The sequence below is a fragment of the Talpa occidentalis genome, unplaced genomic scaffold, assembly GCF_014898055.3.
Source record: "Talpa occidentalis isolate TD23 unplaced genomic scaffold, MPIMG_talOcc4v2.1 talOcc4.4, whole genome shotgun sequence".
Lineage (NCBI taxonomy): Eukaryota > Metazoa > Chordata > Mammalia > Eulipotyphla > Talpidae > Talpa > Talpa occidentalis.
In genome coordinates, this window is record NW_023604295.1 from 61575371 (window position 1) to 61599970 (window position 24600).

General features: G+C 43.1%; 1 protein-coding gene across 2 annotated transcripts in view; it reads right to left on the reverse strand.

Moving 5' to 3' along the window:
* Nucleotides 1-11117, reverse strand: part of TBC1D23 (TBC1 domain family member 23) — a 55705-nt gene extending 44588 nt beyond the window's left edge. For both annotated transcript variants that reach the window (XM_037525656.1, XM_037525655.2), the window contains exon 1: nucleotides 10853-11117. In XM_037525656.1, the coding sequence (XP_037381553.1) occupies nucleotides 10853-10905 (53 nt within the window). In that variant the 5' untranslated portion in view covers nucleotides 10906-11117. The remainder of the gene's footprint in view (nucleotides 1-10852) is intronic.
* Nucleotides 11118-24600: the final 13483 nt, after the last annotated feature.

Consider the following 24600-nt stretch of genomic DNA (forward strand, 5'->3'; position numbering starts at 1 on the left):
GTTATTCCACGCCAGGCCCCTTCCGACCAGCAGTCTGAGCCCACAGAGGGAGCAGGCACCCACGTCCGGGGCAGACCGGGTGCGCAGAAGAGTGTGCCTGAAACCGGAGGCGCAGGGACTGCATCCCGCTTCGCCATTTGAGAACAGGGACATTTCTTCAGTAAAAACTGCCTAAAACCAGCAGAAAGCTCCCCCAGAAGACAGAGATGGCTCCTGGAAGAGCCAGAGGGGAGCGGAGAAGTTCACCCAAGATGTCAGTCAGTCCGAGCAACACAGTGTCCCAACGCATACGACAAATTAGAAAACAGACAGTAGGGAGTAGAAGAACCACACGCAACCTAAAAACTCCTCAGGAAAGAAGCACACCACAAAAAGAAAACCACTCCCCAGATTGCAACGACAGCAACTTGGAAGAACTTCTGAGCCTTCCAGAAAGAGAATTTAAAATTGCCATGATTAAAAAAGTGATAGATCAGAAGAAGGAAATTGAGTCCCTAAAGAGGGAAGTAAGAGAAATGCAGGAGATCAAAGAATTAATGGAGGAACTAAAGAACTCTGGGAAAAGCAATGAAAGCAGAATAGATGAAATGGAAGAACGAATAAGTAATCTTGAAGACACAGAAATAAAAAGAACCAAAACAGAAAAGGAAAGAGAAGTACGAAGGATAAAGAATGAAGAAAGACTTCGGGAACTATCTGACTCCATGAGGAAAGGAAATATAAGAGTTATAGGAATTCCAGAAGGAGAGGAGAGAGATGTAGGAACAGAGAAAATATTTATGGATATAATTGAAGAGAACTTCCCAAATGAGAAGAAGGAGCTGAAAATTGATATACAAGAAGCAAGAAGAACACCAAACTTCCACGACGAAAGGAAAAACACAGCAAGACACATAATAGTAAAGCTCCCAAGAATCCAGGACAAGGAAAAAATAATGAAGCTGACAAGAGGGAAGAAACAGATAACATTCAAAGGAAAACCAATCAGGCTGACATCAGACTTCTCTGAAGAAACACTACGGGCAAGGAGAGAGTGGAGGGACATAGTCAACAGACTCCAAGAAAACAGATGCCAACCAAGAATACTCTATCCCGCAAAGCTCTCTTTCCTCCATGAAGAAAGAATATGGACCTTCCCAGACAAAGAGAAACTCCGGAATTTCATTGCGACTAAACCCCCACTCCAAAAAATACTACAAGGAATCCTAAAGCCAGAACCTCAGAGGACGAATAACAACGAAAGAAGACCAAAAAAAAAAAAAGTTATTAAAAGAATAAATAAATAAAATCAAAGGAAAGACAAACATAATGGCAAATACAGATGCTAACATATCAATATTAACTCTAAATGTAAATGGACTAAACTCTTCAATAAAAAGACACAGAGTTGCAGCCTGGATTAAGAAACAAAACCCAACCTTTTGCTGTCTCCAGGAAACACATTTAGCTACAAAAGATAAAAATAGGCTCAAAGTCAAAGGATGGAAAACAATCCTACAAGCAAATGGGCCAAAAAAGAAAGCAGGAACAGCTATACTTATATCAGATAAAACAGACTTCAAACTCAAAAAAATAAAAAGAGACCCCAATGGTCACTACATTATGATTAAGGGGACAATACTTCAAGAAGAAATAACACTCATTAACATATACTCACCAAACGAAAGAGCACCAAAATATATCAGACAACTGTTGTCCTCTCTGAAAACAGACATCAGAGAAAACACATATGTAGTGGGAGACTTCAACACACCACTATCAACAATGGATAGATCAACAAGACAAAAAATAAGTAAAGAAACTAAAGCTCTAAATAAGGACCTAGAGCATTTGGGCTTAACAGACATCTATAGAACACTAAACCCAAAAAAAATGGAGTACACATTTTTCTCAAGCGCACACGGATCATTCTCCAGGATCGATCACATACTGGGGCACAAGACAAACATCAACAGATACACCAAGATTGAAATCATACCAACCATCTTTTCTGACCACGAAGGCATCAAACTAGAAATAAATCATAAAAAGAAGGCAAGGAACTATCCTACCTCATGGAGATTAAAAGCCACATTACTGGAAGACCACTGGACTAACGAGGAGATCAAAGAAGAAATTAAAAAATTCTTTGAATTGAATGACAAGGAGGACACCAATATCCTAAATGTATGGGATGCAGCAAAAGCAGTAATAAGAGGAAAATATATAGCAATAGAAGCTCACATCAAAAAACAAGAAAGAACTCAAAGAAACAACCTAATCTCGAAGCTCAAAGATCTAGAAAAAGAACAACAAAAAAACCCCAGAACCAGTAGAAGAAAAGAAATAATAAAAACCAAAGCAGAAATAAATGAAATTGAAACTAAAAAAACAATCCAAAAGATCAATGAAACCAAGAGCTGGTTCTTTGAAAAAATAAATAAAATAGACAAACCCCTAGCCAGGCTCACAAAGGAAAAAAGGGAGAAAGCACAAATACACAGGATCATAAATGAAAGAGGAGAAAATCACAACGGACACAGCAGAAATCAAAGAATAATCAGTAACTACTATGAACAGTTATATGGAAACAAGTTCAACAATCTAGAGGAGATGGACAAATTCCTACAACTCTACAATCACCCAAAGCTAGATAAAGAAGAAATAGAACACCTAAACAGACCAATTACAAGCAGCGAAATTGAAATGGTAATTAAAAACCTCCCCAAAAACAAAAGCCCAGGACCTGATGGATTTACAAATGAATTCTACCAAACATTCAGAGACGAATTAGTGCCTATCCTTCACAAACTCTTCCAAAACATTGAGAAGGAAGGGACAATACCAAACACGTTCTATGAAGCCAATATTACACTAATACCAAAACCGAATAAGGACAACACAAAAAAGGAAAACTATAGGCCAATCTCCCTAATGAACACTGATGCAAAAATCCTCAATAAAATTTTAGCTATCAGAATCCAACAATGTATCCATAAGATAATTCACCACGACCAAGTTGGATTCATTCCAGGGGCACAAGGATGGTTTAACATCCGAAAATCAATCAACGTTATCCAACACATCAACAAAAAGAAATATAAAAACCATATGATAATATCAATAGATGCTGAGAAAGCTTTCGACAAAGTGCAACACCCATTCATGATAAAAGCCCTTGAAATTCTTGGGATACAAGGAACATACCTCAACATCATAAAGGCCATCTATGACAAGCCAACAGCCAGTATCATTCTCAATGGTGAAAAGCTGAAAGCAATTCCATTAAGATCTGGAACAAGACAAGGATGTCCACTCTCACCACTGCTTTTCAATATAATACTGGAAGTCCTAGCCAGAGCAATAAGACAAGAGAAAGACATCCAAGGAATCCAAATAGGAAAAGAAGAAGTCAAACTATCACTATTTGCAGATGATATGATAATATACATAGAGAACCCCAAAATCTCCACAGAAAAACTAATTCAACTCATCAATCAATTCAGTAAAGTGGCAGGATACAAAATCAACACGCAAAAGTCAGTAGCCTTCCTATACACAAACAATAAATCTGAAGAAGAAGAAATCAAAAAAACCACCCCTTTTATTATCGAAACAAAAAAAATCAAATATTTGGGAATAAATCTAACAAAAGAGGTAAAGGACCTATACAAAGAAAACTATAAAACACTGTTAAAAGAAATAGAAGAAGACACAAAGAAATGGAAAGACATCCCCTGCTCATGGATTGGAAGAATAAACATTATTAAAATGGCCATCCTACCAAAAGCAATATACAGATTCAATGCTATTCCAATCAAAATCTCAATGGCATTCTTCAAAGAAATAGAACAATTATTGATGAAATTCATATGGAATCACCAAAAACCCCGAATAGCCAAAGCTCTACTGAAAAAAAAAGAAGGAAATGGAGGCATCACACTCCCAGACTTCAAACTATACTACAAAGCCATAATCATCAAAACTGCATGGTATTGGAACAAGAACAGACATACAGACCAATGGAATCGAATAGAAAATCCAGAAATAAACCCACAGATTTATGGTCAACTAATCTTTGACAAAGGAGCAAAGACTATGCATTGGAGCAAAGAAAGTTTGTTCAATAAATGGTGCTGGGAAAACTGGGTCGCTACATGCAAAAGAATGAAGCTTGACCACTACCTCACACCATACACAAAAATCAACTCAAAATGGATTAAAGAACTAGACATAAGACCTGAAACCATAAAATACATAGAAGGAAATATAGGCGAAACACTACGGGATTTGCACATCAAAGACATCTTTACAGACACATCACCCAAAGCAGTGATAGTGAAGAGAAAGATAAACAGCTGGGACTACATCAAATTAAAGAGCTTCTGCACAGCAAAAGAGACAATAACAAAAACAAAGAGAAACCCCACCAACTGGGAGAACATTTTTGCACCCAACACTAATGATAAAGGACTGATCACAAAAATCTGCAAAGAGCTGATGAGACTCAGCAACAACAAAGAAAATAATCCAGTCAAAAAATGGGCAGAAGAGCTAAAAAGAAACTTCTCTGAAGAGGAAATGCAAATGGCCAACAGACATATGAAAAAATGTTCAACATCACTTGTAATCAGGGAAATGCAAATCAAAACTACCATGAGATACCATCTTACACCAGTGAGAATGGCACATATTAAAAAAACTAGCAACAACAAATGTTGGCGAGGATGTGGAGAAAAAGGAACTCTTGTGCACTGTTGGTGGGAGTGCAAACTGGTCCAACCACTATGGAGAGCTGTGTGGAGATTTCTGGACCTACTAAACATAGAGCTTCCATATGATCCAGCAATTCCACTCCTAGGTATTTACCCAAAGGACACAGAAACATCAATTCCAAAGAGCACCTGCACTCCTATGTTTATAGCAGCACTGTTTACAATAGCTAAGCTTTGGAAACAGCCCAAATGCCCAAAAATAGATGACTGGATCAAGAAGATGTGGTACATATATACCATGGAATATTACTCAGCATTCAAAAAAGATAAACACATGCAATTTGCAGCAACATGGATGGCGCTGGAAGGGATCATGCTCAGCGAAATAAGCCAAAAAGAAAAAGAAAAATACCGGATGGTCTCACTCATAGCAGGAATCTAGAAAACTTAAATAAGGGACCAGGAAAATGAATATAAGAAAGTGAAAATCAAAATCAACAAAAAACTATGAACCAGAGACACTTTTTGGGGGCTGGGGGGCGGGAGGGAAAGGATTGGGGTCAGAATGGGGCGTTTGCAATTGTATGGGGGAATATAAAAATAAAATTCAATATTTAAAAAAAAAAAAAAAAAAAAAAAAAAAGAAATACATAATGTGTACGCAATCAACTTTAGAAAGAACACAGGGTTTAAAGAAACATGAGTTTAAGTACCAGATTTTCCACTAATTGGATCTTTTATTTGACCACTGTAAGTCTTCCCTCTCATTTCTAAAAAGGTAATAATATTCCGTAACTTCCCTTTTCACTGACTTGCTCTAAGTGCCAAATGAGGTATTATATATAAGTTGTGAGCAAGTATATAGTATCGTCTTACACCTTCTTGCTGAAATTATTAAATAACACCATAGCAGTAAGTTTTATGTAAAAACTTTTAAAATAAGAAGCGCATATACTAATGCATTCCTACTCATCTATGAGATGCTATGTCAGCTTAACAATAAGAAACTCCTTTAATCATCAAGAAAAAGGGAAATTTGAAATAATTCATTTAGTCATCATTTGCTCAGGTTGGGTCAAAAGGTTAGACAGACTCTTAAAAACAAATACACATTAAATGTCAGGAACTAAGTTTTCTTTTATCTGAATGCTAACTTACTGCTCTTGCCTTTCCACAAGAAGCAAATGTATCTAAGGAGCCTAACATAAGAGCCTGATTTGTTTTCCACGTGTAATTCTCATTATCTAAATAAGTCTGCAGGGTAAGGTAAAAATATCAGGCTTTTCTGCCCTCCCACCATTAGGATAGATGATGAAACCCTGTGGTCCTGAATGCATGCCTGATGGCGGGCACCTGGAGTAGGGTGTGGGCATAGGTAGATGGGATTCACCTGGGCTAAGACTGCGCTTTTTAAGGGCGGCGTCACCCGGACACCAGCAGAAGCCTAGAGAAGAAGAGAAGCAGAGATAACGACAGAGCCCAGATAGAGTGAGGATTTGCTGGGGGCTGGGAGGACTGCCAGCCTCCTGGCCCCCCAGTACCCCTGCCTGCCATGTACCTGGTAAATCCCAATAAAAGCCTGAAAAGCCACTGAGGGCTCCAGGACTCCTCCTTTACCCAGGTCTGCTGGATCAGAGAACCTGCACTGTGGCCCATTCCTGCCCCTGCAAGTCACATCAAACAACAGTCCTTCTCAAGCTTTACAGTCCTATTCTACTCTGCTAGAATATGTAATTTCCCAAAACACTAGTATTCAGGTACCATCATATGATATCTTCATGTACTATTCCTAGGATTAAAATAATGGAAAAATTAAAGTGCCCAAGCACAGCAGAATGATGATCAATTTTGGCCTTAAATCTGTTTCATATTTTTCTAAAGCACTACATAGTGGCTTGAATATAACCAGAATTTAATTGTTTGCTAAATGAATGATGAATACTTGCTAAATTCAGCCTCAGAAAAATGTTTCATAGAGTCATTATACTAGCAGACAATTACAGAACCCACAAAAACATTGGAGTCAGATAAATGATGGATTACAGAATAAAGATTAGGTGATACAACATTTAATATATACTATAGAAAGATAAATTCCTCTGATCAACTCATTTTATATTATCTATAACCTTGCTAAGAAACCAGCAGAATCACCTATGAGCTAGTAAGTCATAAATTCAGAATCTCAGGTCCCAAGCATATCTACTGAATCAGAATCTGCATTTTAAGATGCACAGGCAATCCCAGCGCACATTTAAATCTTGAGAGGCTCTAATTAGAACGTAAGTGAAAACCAGTCAGTAAAGGTGACATCTCGTACTTGTAAGATATTCAGGTTCCATCCTGAACCTTTTTGCAGATGAAAACACAACTTTAATAAAGTTTTGTTAGCTAGTTTCACAGATTAGGAACAAACTAGGAGATACTGCTGACAACCAAGAAAGAAAAAGGGGAAAACTTAAAAAAACAATCTCAACAAGTGATGGCTATATGAGGTCACTTAATATAGTAACAAATCTTCCCAGTTTGCCTACATAGGCCCTAAAAGTTTCATTGTATTACAGAAGTGTAATAGCAATTGATGTTTCCAAAGTGTGCCTCCTCTAACTAGATCACAAATTCCTTGAGGACAAGGACCTAGTTTTATTCTTATACACTTACATTTGTAAATGAATTTTAGGTTAGGCAATGAGATATGTAACACATTTCAGAAAAATTTCCATCTGAAAAACTTAAAAATGTGATAGCACTTTCTGAAAAAAGAGTAAACCTCCCTCCCCAATTATATAACAACTCATTTACTAAGCATTCTAAGAGGAGAGGCTTTAATCAAGCTATGTCATTCCTGACTCTATTTCTAGGGAACCAATGAGTGGAGTAAGTAGACAAAAGGGGAAAAGATTAGAAGAGAATAGATGGGTAGTAGAAATCACAAAACACCTCAGGGTTCTACCGTTCATGAAAATACAAAGAGCAAAAATGGAAAGTCATACCAATAACACAGCAACCATAGAAGAGGTCACCTTCTAAAAGAAAGTATATGCAGCAACCCTCCTAGCTGTGTTTCTTGTCCCCGTGAACCAGACACATGCTCACAATCCTTCTAATCTAAGACCTCCTCAAAGACAATTTAATTCTAGAAACACTTCCCCTCCTGGATTTTTTTTTTTTTTTTTTTTTTTTTTGCCAATGACTATATTTTTTTCTTTTCAATATCTTGTTCTGCCGCTCCCGGCCTTTGATCAGATTACAGTTTGTGATCCAACAATTCACTCTTCCAAAATAGCAAATTTCATGAAATGCTTATTATTATTCTCCAAACAAATTAGCTTCCTTTAAAAAAAAAAAAAAAAGATGTATTTTTATTTATTTATGCATACAAGAATTGGGGCATAGGCCAGAGGTGCAAGAGGTGAGAGGATTCACAGACAGTGTGGGGAGCAGAACAGGTGGATCTACTGAAATACACTGCTGAGGGGAGTTGCAGGCAAGACAGGTCAGGTCTGCTGCACCTTGTAGGTTAGTTCCCAGGCCAGGGATTAAACTCAGGGGAGGGAACTCAAGCAGAACTCATGCCACAGGGCTGGTGATTGCTTGATAGTGTTGAGACTTTAACCCCTGCGCCACCAGAGAGGCCGAATTATTAATTTTCTTGTTGTGTCATTATTTATGATGTTACTCCATTCAGAGAGGCCTTTCCCATTTCTTAATCTGACTCTACACTACCCAATGTTAGCCACGAGCCACAAATAATATTTTAGGTATAAAGTTAATTTTGCCTGCTGCAGGGGGCCTTGCTGCCCCAGCCAGATAAGACACTGGCAAGCAGCTAAGTCAAAGGGCCTCAGACCATGGGGCTGAAGCTAAAGAGCCTCACACTGTGGGGCTGAAGATTCCTTGCGCCTCACACCATGGGGCTGAAGATTTAATATCCCTTCATTTTTTGTTTTTGGTCATAAAAGGAGAAAAATTTATCAGAAAGTACATTAGGCAATAAATTATATGTATCAGTATACTGCAAATAAAAGGCATGGAAAATTATCTGGTTAGAAAATTAGTTACTAAACAATTTGGCCCACTTGACAATGGGAGACAATTTATTGTACATATCTGACAAGCAATCCAGCACAACTATTATAGTAAGTCCTTCTTTTGCTTTTTTAGAAGTCCCTTTTTATTTAGAAGTTTCCTAGGAAAGTTTTTAAATGAAGTTAACTGTGTTAAGAAGTTTCTAGGTAGAAAAAGTTCTGATATCTGAGAAGCAGCTGGTCTCCGGCTGAAGGCCATATGAATAGAAGAGTCTTCTGATGTTTAGGCTTTAGCTGATAGGGATGTAGTGGCGGCTATCAACTGTCTTAGGTAATTGTCTAGCTGAAATAATAAGTTTTAGTGTAAGGTTTGGTTTTTTATCTATTAACCTTGAAGGCTACCGTCTAGCTGGGACCCGTAGGAGCCAGTAGTCCATGGGAATAACACTAATTGTTTCTGCTTTACACATGATAATGTATTTTCTTTTCCTGCTTACTAAAAATGAATAAATAAAGACCTGCTGAGTCTCTCGGCAGAAGATACTTGCACCTCATCCAGTGTCAGTGTCTCCTCACTGCCTCATCCCGTTCCCCTCAGCCCCTTAACATGTCGCCCAGGCCGTCTCATCCTTTCAGGAACCCCTGACACGACATTTTGCCGGAGGCTGGTTCCCAGCATTTGCCTGTTTCTTTTTAGTTTTTAATGTGGTTACTAGAAAACTTTAAATTACAAATGGGACTCACATTACACTTCTATGAACAGTGATGGTCTAAAACTTACTCTTCAAGGCCTGACTCAAATACCTTTGCTTCCATGAAGCTTTCCCCAGTAACACCAAAAGGAAGTGGTTTCTGCCCCCCCCCTGAACTTTCATAACAATTTTATTAACATTCCTAAAGAAATGAATCAGTTTCACTTTGCTGTTTGCTGTGTGTACCTGTCACAGTTCCCCAACTCCAACATAAACTGAGCAAAGAAACTACATGTAGGGCATCTTAAGTTTTCCTCCTACATCTTAAAGAGTACAGGCTTAAAGATTAAGTTTGAAGTCTGTGAAGAGTTTGATTTCTGAGTATACATTATTAAATTACTAAATATAGGTGACTATATCTGCTATTCCTTTCAAAGATTTCCATTTTTTCCCCTCAGAGATGAAAGTCCTCATCAACCTGTATTACTTTTAAGCAAACTGACTGCCAGTGAACTGTATGCATACAATATAATCCAGCAAATCTAAAACTGTCTATCTAATACACGTGGGCAAGGCACTAAGACGAACAATAATGATTCGACAAGCCTCTAAACGTTCCCGCCCCCCCACCCCACGACGTTGCCCCTGAAAGTGTAATAGGAAAATCAATAGATTCAAAAGCAGGAACCTTCCCCAAAGATTAACCACACTGGTCGAACAACCTGAATGTAAGAGTTACTGAAGGTCCTCCCCACAACCCCAAGTATAAATTAGGTAAGCATACAAAGGTTCAAAGCTTTGAAAACAGAGTTTCAAAGCTATGAAAACAGAGTTTCGGGGGTGATAGGAAGGAAAATGACTAACTTGAAAGCGAAGAAAAATGGGAACTGCTGGAACGCGAAACGAAAAATAAGAACGAGAATAAAAATATCTCAACTACGTGGGAGGGATCCTCTTTGGGTGTACCGCTCAACCTCTGAACTCACAGGCAAAGGTCGCGGAGCTAATTTCAAGTGGTCTTTCTTCCAAATGTACTCTAGTGCCTTTTGAAATGCATCCCAGAAAGTTCCTGCCAAACCAGCCTACTGCAACTCTCGCGGCAGGGACTCTGGCCAAACCCAGCCGCGAGGCCACCTCTCCAGCCCCTTTTGGATACCGGTGGACGAAGGGGACAGACCGAAGTAAGGCCCAGCATCTGGACGCCACCCCTCTCCCTCTGGGTCTGGACTTAGCCCCCAAGGCAGAAAGGGGCTGGCGGGGGGCCCGGACTGGCTGAGGGGGCTTGGCCGACAGAGGGGGCGGGGCAGGGCGCTAGACTTTACCCAGAACCGCCTTCTCATTCCACGCCGGCGCCTGCCCCGGCCTCAGGAGGCAGCGAGGTGCTGAGGAGGAGGAAAAATACACGGGCCGTGAGAATCAGCCCCGGGCTCTCACTCACCAGCCGTCGCCGCTCGTCGTTGGCAGCGGCAGGACCTCTTCTCCTTCCGCCATTGCTGTTGACGTCCACGTCACTTTGCCGAAAAGTGGACCCGGCGCCGAGACAACTCCGAGACCCAGTGTCGTAAAAGGCCTTCCGAAGTCCGGGCTGAGCTTCTCCAGGGAAGAAAGAGGGAGGAGGCCAGGCTCGGGAGGTACGCGACGTCACGACGCCCGAGGGTTGAAGGCGGCTTGGAGGAGGAGACTTGCTGGAGGTGCGGCCGGGCCAGGACTCCAAGTCCCAGGATGCCGCGGGGCCCGCCGGGGCGTGGGCGGGGCTTGCGCGTGAGCGCGTCCCGCGGGAAGTGCCTGGGTCGGAGCGTCGCTTCCAGGCGTCGCCCGGGCGTCTTCGTGCCGTCTGGGCGTCCACTGAGCTGTCAGAATAGAGAGCCCTGGCTAGTGGGAAGCGATGGGGAGGTGGAAAGGCCACAGGGAAAGCGGAGGTAGGCGGATAGCCACATTGCAGACATTCCGGCTGTAACAATAGGGTTAGAGGAAAGAGTGGGCGTTCAGGAAAGGGCTCGCCCACCCTGCTGAAGGCGCGGTCGAAAGGACAAGTGGCGGCCAAATGCTTTATGTTTGGATACTGACTGGAACCGTGCTAGCCCTCAGTAAGAGAACTGCAAGGTTAGCAGCAAACCGAAATGAGTTTATTCGGGAATAGGGAATTGCAGTTCTGGTACATGGATTTAGCCAGAAACCCAAGACGTGTCCGAGGAGGGACTGGGGTGCAGTGGGGGGGAGGGGTGGAGAGCGTGGGATGCTGTTCTAATGGAGGTAAAAAGGATGAGGTAATGGATGAAGGAGGCAAAGTAAAAATGGTCAAGTCACAGAGTAAAAGTAGGTGAAAGTTCACTTTATCACGCCTTTCAAACAGGATATTCCCATTGTTACTTCTAGGATCTGGCCCAGTCCAAAGGCCAAATTCAGTTTAAGGAGGACAGTAAAGAAGCTTTTTCCGGAGTGGCTTTCTCTGGCCGTATTTTAATATTACTCCAGTTCTGTTAACTTTTCATAATACTTTAGGAAATATTTTCTAGGTTCCCGACTTAATAAATATGTATTTCTAACAATCTGGAAAGTCAAGTCCAAGTTTAGAGATCCAGGTGGGGAGAGCTGTTGCATTCCTTCTCTTCCCATACCACCTCCCCTTCCCTTGACATGGATGGACAACTTTGAAGCATGGTGACCTGAGATAAGCAGCTGGGGGTCTTAGTAACAACCTTTTGCTCAGTTCCTGGTATGCCATTTAGTTCCTGATATGAATCTTGCTTCTTGTTAGACCATGTACCGCCATGAGGCAGAATGGACCTGGGGTGTGTCCCCTGACTACTGACCCTTTACTCCTTGGTATGCAACTATATAACTCATGTCTAGGAATGTAGCCACATCATATCTGACGATGTGTAGCTTATCTGACAATGTGTAGCTGCTAATGCAAACCCACCCAAAGCCTTGTGGAAACTGAGTGCATATAAACCCCTGACTTCCTACAAACAGGGCTCAGCCTTTGGATGCGGATACACTGAGTCAACGAAACCTGCTTCTCATTAGCCCTGGTGTCCAAGATTCCTTTGTGCCATATAACACCTTGTCCTCCACATCCTAATTCTGCCCATGTTACCACCAAACTACTGGCTCCTTGTCCCCCCTTGATTGTTCCTGGACAGCGGGCACAGGCTCAGAAGGATGGAACTAGAGAAACACTTTTGCAAGCCCTGAAACAACACTGTTGTAGAGCTACATGTAACAGTATGGCTAATATGAAAAATATGATGTTGAATTGTTAGGGGGAAAAGGATGTCCTAAAGCTAATTCCATACAGGCTTTGTGGACTCCACCCCCACCCCAGGCCAAAGCCAAAGACACTGGGAACTCCAAATCCCATCACCACCAAAGGGAAGGTGGCTGGGAACTGAGGGTGGGGTTAAGCAGCCAGGTTGGTATAAAGCCAGACCCGTGGGCTTTGGAGGGGTCCTCCCATTTTGACTCTCTGCCAGCTCGCAGCGTCTGGCCAGCTCGGAGAGTGCCTTTGGGTTTCCAGGTCGTGGAATCCGGTAGGACACATTAAAGACTTTATTTCCCTATTTTCTCCCTGAGTTGTACATTTTCCTTATTTCCTTTCCCCTTGTAAATAAACCTTTTATTAACCTTTTGTGTGTGCCTGCAGTGGAGTATTAATAAGTCCCTTGTAAGCGCGCGGGTGAGGACCCACAGCCAGGCAACCCGTTCGATATCGGGGCTGCCCTATAACAGCTGGCTCCCAACGTGGTTTCCAAGCTTCACCCGTGGTTGACAGCTGTAGGGTAAAGAAAATGTCGGGCTTTTCTGCCCTTCCGCCATCAGGATAGATGACGGATCCTTGTCCTGAATGCATGCCTGATGGCGGGCACCTGAAATAGGGTGTGGGCATAGGTAGATGGGATTCAGCTGAGCTAAGACTGTGCTTTTAAGGGTGGCGTCATGGGGACGCCAGCAGCAGTAGAAGCCAAGAAGCAGAGAAAGAAGCCGAGAAGCAGCAGAACGAACGCCAGAGAGCCCAGATAGAGTGAGGATTTGCTGGGGGCTGGGAGGCCTGCCAACCTCCCGGCCCCCCAGCACCCCTGCCTGCCATATGCCTGGTGAACCCCAATAAAAGACCTGCAAAACCACTGAGGACTCTGACTCCTCCTTTACCCGGTCTGCATGGGATCAGAAAACCTGCCTTGTGTCCTGTTCCTGCCCACTACACCAGCTCAATGTAATTTTTCTTGCGTTGGTCACCATAAAGCGCACTAGGTCTGCAGGACTCGCAGTGAAAATCTCTGTTTCACGTCTTGAAAAGTCTGTTTCCCCCCCCCCCCACATACAGCTCTTGTGGGTGTGGTTTTGACCCAAACGTGGCCTCAACCATGACAGAATCAACAAAATAGATTTTAGAAGGATAATTAAAATGTCATTTGTAATTGGTGTTAAAAATTGGAAAATACAGTGTTTCTGAGTAATGCTTTTAAAAATACAAAGAAATGATATATAGAAAAATCGGAACAGCAATTCTTAAACACAGCAAAACATTGACTAAAACAGTAAAAACATTTTATTCAGAAATTGACAGGGGAAAGAGCTGAGCTCCATTGTGCAGAGGTGATTTGGCAGTTTAAAGGGTGAGTGAAGAGGGGGAGGACTCAGAGAAGTGAAAAAATACAAAGGATTGGTCATGTGATGAGGCCAGCTGTGTCTGCTAACTGGCAATTTTTTTTTTTTTAAAGAGGCATGTATTTTTATTTATTTATTTGTTTATTTTTATTTGTATGTTTGTTTATACATGCACTGGGTACAGTCAGAAGCGCGGGAGGGTGAGAGAATTCACCAGAGCCAGAGCGGGGAGCAGAATAGGCAGAAGGACCGAAGTACACTGCTGAGGGGAGCAGTGGGCAGCAGGAGAGGTCTGCGTGCCATGTGGGACCCTCCTCCGGTGGTCGGGGAGCAGCCGGGGATCGAACCGGCGCCACAGAGGCCGCAGGGAGCTTTGCAACCCAGTGCTCAACCACTGAGCCACCCGGGAGGCCCTAACTGGCAATTTTCAAGTGAGGATTCTGCCCTCCCACAGAGACTGGAAGACACAGGCCCTATCTTTCCTGATGATTATATTTCAAAGGAATGATTCTCAGGTCCTTGAGAAAGACATTCTGAATTATAAGAGATACATATTCACAATTGTAAGCCCTTTATTGTAAATGTTCCAACATAGAGAGGTCAGGGACTTATTATCAGGTGTTGACTAGAACAAATAATAAATTCTTCTGGTAGTCTCAAGCAGTCATTTTAAGGGGGATTGGAGTTGAGGGAGGGTGTTGAGGGGAGCTGAGGTCATCCTAGGGACACAGCTTTATTTTGTTAGAAATCAAGCTAGAGATTATTCAAGTCTTTTTAGCTCAGGAGTTTGGACAGAGTTGTTATTTGCCAAAAATTTTGCAGTTCTCACAGTTACTTTTGGGGGAAGGAAGGAAATGACTTCAATTATATTTTTTAATATTTTATTTCTTAAGCGCTGATAAGTAACTAGGTGTTCAGTGTTCTTTATAGAATATATACTTTGGTATCTAAAATGTTTGCTAATTTTTTAAATTATTTGATTAAAATAAGCACAAAGCATAGTACAACTATGTCATTAACTACCAACTTGTTCACTCTTCCCAAAAGGGAGATAATATAGGGACATGTATTCTTGTACCTACTTCCATACCCAGGATCTCTGCATCATGTTCAGTCCTTCTATGAGGGAAAATTCTTTTTAACATGGAATGGGACTTTAGATGACAACTGTCAAAAAAAATAAAAGGTATGAATGTAGGTCAAATTACCATCCTAATATTCAAGGCCTCTGCTGGATCTCTTCAATTAATTCTTAGCTGTGGGTTTGCAGACACTTTACTAAAATGGTTTTAAAACTGTTAAGTCAGTGACATGACAAGTAATTGTTCATTGGTTAAGGTGATTCTAATCCCCAATTGTAATTCATTTTGAGTACAATTAAATCAGTGATTCCTTTATACTCTGTGGTAAGATTATTCATTAAAATATATCTCTTGACACTTTCAAGCATTACTTCATTCTGTAGAAGTAAAGTTGAAACTTCTGACTTCCATTTTTTTAACAGGATCAGAGTCAGCTTCTTTGGCATGCAACTTGCATAATAGCACAAGGCCCCATGCTTAGGAGCACCCTGCACTTCTAATGCTTAGTGTTCTGCTATTGGCATTTTCATTTTGCATTAGGCACCCCACATATATGTAGCTGAGCCTATATAGGGTAAATTTGATGTTGACATATAATCCACTTGGAACAATATTTCAATTGTAATTATTTAGTACAATTAAGTCAATTGTAATTTTAGTAATGACATTTTCAGGAGCATTTATCAACCTGTTCTTTATCAACCTATTCTACTTTCTTTTTTTTTTTTTAAAGATTTATTTTGTATTTATACAATAGCTGGGGTACAGGCCAGAGGCGCAGGAGGGTGAGAGGATTCACCAGAGACAGAGCAGGGAGCAGAACAGGCAGACAAGCGAAATACACTGCTGAGGGGAGCAGCAGGAGAGGCAGGAGAGGTCTGCCACGCCACATGGGTTTCTCCCTAGCCGGCTGGGAATCGAAACCACCGCTGCAGAGGCTGCGGACAGCTTCACAGCATTGCACTCAACCCGCTGCGCCACCGAGGAGGCCCAACCTAGTCTACTTTCTACAGAGAAAATGACATCCAGTGTCATACTCTCCAATGATAATTTTATGAATCTGGTTGTTAGGTAAAGTCCTTGAACGTGGTATGCTTGTGTAGAGGCCAGACTGGGCACAGTGCAGGTTTTCTGATCCCATGCAGACCAGGTAAAGGAAGAGTCAGAGTCCTCAGTGGTTTTGCAGGTCTTTTATTGGGGTTCAGCGGGTACGTGCAAGGCAGGGGTGCTGGCTGGGGGGCTGGGAGGCTGGCAGGCCTCCCAGCCCCCAGCAAGTCTTCACTCTATCTCGGCTCTCTAGCGTTCGTTCTGCTGCTTCTCGGCTTCACTTCTGCTGCTGCTGCTGCTGGCGTCCCCGAGACGCCGCCCTTAAAAGCACAGTCTTAGCTCAGCTGAATCCCATCTACCTATGCCCACACCCTACTCCAGGTGCCCGCCATCAGGCATGCATTCAGGACAAGGATCCATCATCTATCCTGATGGCGGAAGGGCAGACAAGCCTGACATTTTCTTTACCCTACAGATTTACCCAGATTCTCAGGGTTTTCTGCCATACATTCTATACATATATATACAATTTTCTAAGCAAACAAACAATGCAGCCATGGCCCACAAAAGCAAATACATCAAATATAACAAAATACAATATAATAAAATACAACAGAACACAAATAAGTCCAGGCAGGGCACCAACCTAGTGCAAAAGACAATTATTGGTACCAGCAGATGAGCCACCAAATCTGCTGCCGAAGGCACTGCTCATACGAGGGAGGGGAACCACTCACGGCATCTACTATATCACACCAGGAGCCGTCAGGCTTCCTGGCCTTCTCTGGCTGTAGTCTCGGCTACAAGGCACACACAGCATCCACCCCCAGGATGCACTAGCTCTGGGATTGGCAATTCTATTCTGTTGGGGGTAATCACCAACCCTCAGGGTTTCTGTCTGCAGTCGCTCCAACACTCGGCCTTCACAGCCACCCATGCGACTCGCAGACCCCTGCACTCAGGCCAACCCACTGCACGAGCACATGGGTCGGGGATCCAAACTCTGCATTCGGCTTGGGCTCCACCCCAAGCCACGTTCCCCACCCGTCCCCCAAGGACGGGTTCCTCAGCTCCTCACCCTCACTCAAGAATGAGCAGGGCATCACCCACAGGTGATTTTACGAGACTCACAGGGCTTCAGCATACCCAGGCTGCTTAACAGCCGCTTAGGGCTTCTCAACTTAGCATCAGTACCAGTTTTTGCCTTCTCAGTTGGCTTTTCTCCTCCACCTGGCTGCTGGGCATGCACAGGCTGCTTTTGGCCATCAAAGCCCACTGGCCACCCCAGATTCTCAAAAAAAATAAATAAATAAATAAATAACCTGCCAAGGTCCTCCGCCTTCTGGCGATATTGTCAGTCCAAGTTCATCAGTTTATATCCATCAGTTGAAGTCCATTGGCCTCTCCCTGCTTCAGCAACGGCCTGCTGCCTCAGGTGTCATTGGCTGGTCCTTTCAGGTGTCGTTGGCTGGTCCTTTCCGGTGTCGTTGGCTGGTCCTTTCCGGTGTCGTTGGCTGGTCCTCTCGGGCGTCTCCTTCACGCCAGGTCTCATCCTGTAGCTCGTGGACGTTGTCCACCTTCTGTGCCACCATGGCGCCTCCAGCGTCATCACAGGCAGTCTGTTCTCCTTAGTCCCTCCAGGTCTTCGGAGGGCTCCAATACCCGTCTGCATGGATCCTGCCGACTTACGCCAATTGTAGAGGCCAGACTGGGCATAGTGCAAGTTTTCTGATCCCATGCAGACTGGGTAAAGGAGGAGTCAGAGTCCTCAGTGGTTTTGCAGGTCTTTTATTGGGGTTCAGCGGGTACGTGCAAGGTAGGGGTGCTGGCTGGGGGGCTGGGAGGCTGGCAGGCAAGTCTTCACTCTATCTCGGCTCTCTAGCGTTCGTTCTGCTGCTTCTCAGCTTCACTTCTGCTGCTGCTGCTGCTGCTGCTGCTGCTGCTGCTGCTGCTGCTGCTGCTGCTGCTGCTGCTGGCGTCCCCGAGACGCCGCCCTTAAAAAAAGCACAATCTTAGCTCAGCTGAATCCCATCTACCTATGCCCACACCCTACTCCAGGTGCCCGCCATCAGGCATGCATTCAGGACAAGGATCCATCATCTATCCTGATGGCGGAAGGGCAGACAAGCCTGACATTTTCTTTACCCTACAGCTTGGTTCTTCTTTACACAGATTCCACTGGTTCACATTCTGCAGTATTTGCATGAGTTTGACTAGTTGAAATGTGCTGAGTTAACACAGATCCGGATGGTAGATGAGTATTCTGCCCACCAGCCCTTGCTCCTTCTTCTTTTGCTGTGAGTCAGGGTCATTCCTTACTTTGTCTTCTCAAAAGACAAACACTTGTTAATCTCCAGGTTTCTGAGTTAGTACAAATCCTTGGTTGTTGAGTGTTCTGATCACAAGTCTTTCCACTTGCTCTGGATCTTGCTTGTCCATTTTTTCCCCAATGTCTCACTTCCTGAGATGATAAGAACAACACTATGCCCACAGAACTATTCTAGCTGGCTGCAGATTTTTGTGTAGCAACTTTGTATTTTTGTGCCTTAAAAAAGAAACTCAAGGTCCTGCCATTTATCTGGATTATTATGTGCTAAAAAGAAATATATATAGAAGCATGGGGTTGTAAATTGAATTTGTTAAGTTCAAGTAGTGGACCTCTGCTTTAAAAAACAAAAAGCTAGAGGGCCTCCCCGGTGGCGCAGCAGTTGAGCGCTGGGTTGCAAAGCTGCCCGCGGCCTCTGCGGCGCCGGTTCGATCCCCGCCTGCTCCCCGGCCACTGAAGGAGGGTCCCACATGGCACACAGACCTCTCCTGCCGCCTGCTGCTCCCCTCAGCAGTGTACTTCATCGGTCTGCCTGCTCTGCTCCCCGCTCTGGCTCTGGTGAATTCTCTCACCCTCCCACGCTTCTGACTGTACCCTATGCTTGTATAAACAAACAAATAAATAAATAAACAAAAACAAAAAGCTAGAGGGCCTCCCTGGTGGTGCAAGGAGTTAAGACGCATCCCATGAAGCTATTTGCAGCCACTGCAGCATGAGTTCGATCCTCGGCCAGGGAGCTATCCACATGGCACAGCAGACCTCTCCTGACTTGCCCACTGCTCCCCTCAGCAGTGTATTTCAGTCACTGTGCTGGCTTTGTTCCCCACTCTGTCTCTGGTGAATCCTCTCACACCCCACAACTATGGCCTGTACCCCAGCTCTTGTATGCATAAATAAATAAATCTTTTAAAAAAAAATAAAGAGCTAGAGGAGATTTTATTAAGAAATTATTTTCCGGGAGCAACATGGCGGCGAGGAGACGCTGCGAGTAAGATCTCCCATTAAAAAAAGTTAATAGGGAGGAAAAGCGGCAGGTCCCAGTGAGAACCGGGACACGGAAGATAAACGGACGACTCCAGCAAACTGCCCAAAGAAGAAAGTGGCCATAAAAGAGGACCAGAAGGGAGGGAAGCGCAGAACCCTGCTCCCCTCCCCCGCCCACAGAGGCGGCACTCTCCGACCCGCAGAGAGGAGGGAAACAACAAACTAAAACTGCCCACAAGAACAAAGGACGCAGCAAGCGGGACTGTGAGTGGAAAGGAACTATTGCAGCCACCACACCCTGTGAACGGGAGCTGTGGAGAACCCCCGCAGGATCCACCGCGGAGGTGAGCTCCGGGCACCATTGAAGAGAGCCCCGCCCAGGAGGAGACCAGCCCCAGCACACAGCCCCGCCGCCCGGTAAGCCTGCACGGAAAGCGGCGCAATGGAAAAACAGACGCGGAGCGGGATTGCGCGGGGAAAGCGGCGCGGATTGCGCGGATCGGATCGCAGCTGCCCAGGTCCCCGCGCCTGCGACCTAGGCTTGCGGGGAGACGACCTAGGCTTGCGGGGAGACACGCGGAGGCCCTCCCGGAGTGAGCAGGAACCAGGCGCCCAGGCAGGGGAGCGGGATTCAAAAGGCGCCATTCCCGCGCCACTGATCTGGGCTACAGCCTGCGTCCTGGAACTGAGGGCTTTGGAACTGAGACCCGGGGCACGAAATTAGGGGCGTGGGTTCCCCACGACGGTGGGGCACAAGGCAGACACAGCACCCCAAAGCCGTTGAGGTGTACCCTACCATCCCTGCTCTGCTCCCTGTCCCACTGGGTGGAAAATCAGCTCCCCAAGGGCTCTAGGAGAGATCTCTGGCGCCACCTAGCGACTTGAAGCCAGCACAGGCTCCTGAAGGAGCTAGTGGCCAGCTGGGGAGTTAGCCCACGCCGGGCCCCTTCCGAACAAGTAGTCTGAGCCCACAAGGAGAGCGAGCACCCACAGCCGGGGCAGACCAAGCACACAGAAGAGTGTGCCTGAGACCGGACGCGCAGGGAGTGTGTCCCACATCACCATTATAGAATAGGGACATTTCTTCAGTAAAGACTACCTGCAGAAGGCTTCCTCAGGAGCCAGAGGTGAGCGGGGGAAGTTCGCCCACGCCAGACCCCCTCTGGCCTGCAGTCCAAGCCCAGAGGGGGAGCAGGAACCCACCGCCGGGGCAGACCAGGCGCACAGGGGAGTGTGTCCCCACATCGGCATTTTAGAACAGGGACCTTTCTCCAGTAAAGACTGCTTGAAACTGACAGATGACTCCTGGAGGAACCAGAGGGGAGCAGAGAAGCCCACCCAAGATGCCGGCCAGTCCCAACTACACAGTGTCCCAACGCATACGGCAAATTAGAAAACAGACAGTAGGGAGGAGAAGAACCACACGCAACCTAGCAACTCTCCAGAGAAAAAGCACACCACAAAAAGAAAACCAGCCCCCAGATGGCAACGACAGTAACTTGGAAGAACTTCTGAGCCTTCCAGAAAGAGAATTTAAAATTGCTGTGATTAAAAAACTGACAGAAGTCATAAAGGAAAACAATGATAAGGGAAAAATAATCAACGATCAGAAGAATGAAATTGAGTCCCTAAAGAGGGAAGTAAAAGAAATGCAGGAGATCAAAGAATTAATGGAAGAACTAAAGAATTCTGGGAAAAGCAATGAAAGCAGAATTGATGAAATGGAAGAACGAATAAGTACTCTTGAAGACACAGAAATAAAAAGAACCAAAACAGAAAAGGAAAGAGAAGTACGAAGGAAAAAGAATGAAGAAAGACTTCGGGAACTATCTGACTACATGAGGAAAGGAAATATAAGAGTTATAGGAATACCAGAAGGAGAGGAGAGAGAAGTAGGAACAGAGAAAATATTCAAAGAGATAATTGAAGAGAACTTCCCAAATGTGAAGGAGGAGCTGAAAATTGATATACAAGAAGCAAGAAGAACACCAAACTTCCACGACGAAAGGAAAAATACAGCAAGAAACATAATAGTAAAGCTCCCAAGAATCCAGGACAAGGAAAAAATAATGAAGTTGGCAAGAGGGAAGAAACAGATAACATTCAAAGGAAAGCCAATCAGGCTGACATCAGACTTCTCCGAAGAAACACTACGGGCAAGGAGAGAGTGGAGGGACATAGTCAACAGACTCCAAGAAAACAGATGCCAACCAAGAATACTCTATCCCGCAAAGCTCTCCTTCCTCTTTGAAGAAAGAATATGGACTTTCCCAGACAAACAGAAACTCCGGAATTTCATTGCAACTAAACCCCCACTCCAAAAAATACTACAAGGAGTCCTAAAGCCAGAACCTCAGAGGGACGAATAACAATGAAAGAAGGCCAAAAAAAAAAAAAAAGTTATTAAAAGAATAAATAAATAAAATCAAAGGAAAGACAAACACAATGGCAAATACAGATGTAAACATATCAATATTAACTCTAAATGTAAATGGACTAAACTCTTCAATAAAAAGACACAGAGTTGCAGCCTGGATTAAGAAACAAAACCCAACCTTTTGCTGTCTCCAGGAAACACATTTAGCTATAAAAGATAAAAATAGGCTCAAAGTTAAAGGATGGAAAACAATCCTACAAGCAAATTGACCAAAAAAGAAAGCAGGAACAGCTATACTTATATCAGATAAAACAGATTTCAAACTCAAAAAGATAAAAAGAGACCCCAATGGTCACTACATTATGATCAAGGGGACAATACTTCAAGAAGAAATAACACTCATTAACATATACTCACCAAACGAAGGAGCACCAAAATATATCAGACAACTGTTGTCCTCTCTGAAAACAGACATCAGAGAAAACACATATGTAGTGGGAGACTTCAACACACCACTATCAACAATGGATAGGTCAACAAGACAAAAAATAAGTAAAGAAACCAAAGCTCTAAATAAGGACCTAGAGCAATTGGGCTTAACAGACATCTATAGAACACTAAACCCCAAAAAAACGGAGTACACATTTTTCTCAAGCGCACACGGATCATTCTCCAGGATCGATCACATACTGGGGCACAAGACAAACATCAACAGATACACCAAGATTGAAATCATATCAACCATCTTTTCTGACCATGAAGGCATCAAACTAGAAATAAACCATAAAAAGAAGGCAAGGAACTTTCCTACCTCATGGAGATTAAAAACCACACTACTGGAAGACCACTGGACTAATGAGGAGATGAAAGAAGAAACTAAAAAATTTTTTGAATTGAACGACAAGGAGGACACCAATATCCTAAATGTATGGGATGCAGCAAAAGCAGTAATAAGAGGAAAATATATAGCAATAGAAGCTCACATCAAGAAACAAGAAAGAACTCAAAGAAACAACCTAATCTCGAAGCTCAAAGATCTAGAAAAAGAACAACAAAAAAACCCCAAAACCAGTAGAAGAAAAGAAATAATAAAAACCAAAGCAGAAATAAATGAAATTGAAACTAAAAAAACAATTCAAAAGATCAATGAAACCAAGAGCTGGTTCTTTGAAAAAATCAATAAAATAGACAAACCCCTAGCCAGGCTCACAAAGGAAAAAAGGGAGAAAGCACAAATAAACAGGATCATCAATGAAAGAGGAGAAATCACAACGGACACAGCAGAAATCAAAAGAATAATCAGTAACTACTATGAACAGTTATATGGAAACAAGTTTAACAATCTAGAGGAGATGGACAAATTCCTACAACTCTACAATCACCCAAAGCTAGATAAAGAAGAAATAGAACACCTAAACAGACCAATTACAAGCAGCGAAATTGAAATGGTAATTAAAAACCTCCCCAAAAACAAAAGCCCAGGACCTGATGGATTTACAAATGAATTCTACCAAACATTCAGAGACGAATTAGTGCCTATCCTTCACAAACTCTTCCAAAAAATTGAGAAGGAAGGGACAATACCAAACACGTTCTATGAAGCCAACATTACACTAATACCAAAACCGAACAAGGACAACACAAAAAAGGAAAACTACAGGCCAATCTCCCTAATGAACACTGATGCAAAAATCCTCAATAAAATTTTAGCCATCAGAATCCAACAATGTATCCATAAGATAATTCACCACGACCAAGTAGGATTCATTCCAGGGGCACAAGGATGGTTTAACATCCGAAAATCAATCAACGTTATCCATCACATCAACAAAAAGAAATATAAAAACCATATGATAATATCAATAGATGCTGAGAAAGCTTTCGACAAAGTGCAACACCCATTCATGATAAAAGCCCTTGAAATTCTTGGGATACAAGGAACATACCTCAACATCATAAAGGCCATCTATGACAAGCCAACAGCCAGTATCATTCTCAATGGTGAAAAGCTGAAAGCAATTCCATTAAGATCTGGAACAAGACAAGGATGTCCACTCTCACCACTGCTTTTCAATATAATACTGGAAGTCCTAGCCAGGGCAATAAGACAAGAGAAAGACATCCAAGGAATCCAAATAGGAAAAGAAGAAGTCAAACTATCACTATTTGCAGACGATATGATATTATACATAGAGAACCCCAAAAACTCCACAGAAAAGCTAATTCAACTCATCAATCAGTTCAGTAAAGTGGCAGGATACAAAATCAACACGCAAAAGTCAGTAGCCTTCCTATACACAAACAATAAATCTGAAGAAGAAGAAATCAAAAAAACCATCCCTTTCGTTATTGAAACAAAAAAAATCAAATATTTGGGAATAAATCTAACAAAAGAGGTAAAGGACCTATACAAAGAAAACTATAAAACACTGTTAAAAGAAATAGAATAAGACACAAAGAAATGGAGAGATATCCCCTGCTCATGGATTGGAAGAATAAACATTATTAAAATGGCCATCCTTCCAAAAGCAATATACAGATTCAATGCTATTCCAATCAAAATTTCAATGTCATTCTTCAAAGAAATAGAACAATTATTGATGAAATTCATATGGAATCACAAAAAACCCCGAATAGCCAAAGCTCTCCTGAAAAAAAAAGAAGGGAATGGAGGCATCACACTCCCAGACTTCAAACTATACTACAAAGCCATAATCATCAAAACTGCATGGTATTGGAACAAGAACAGACATACAGAC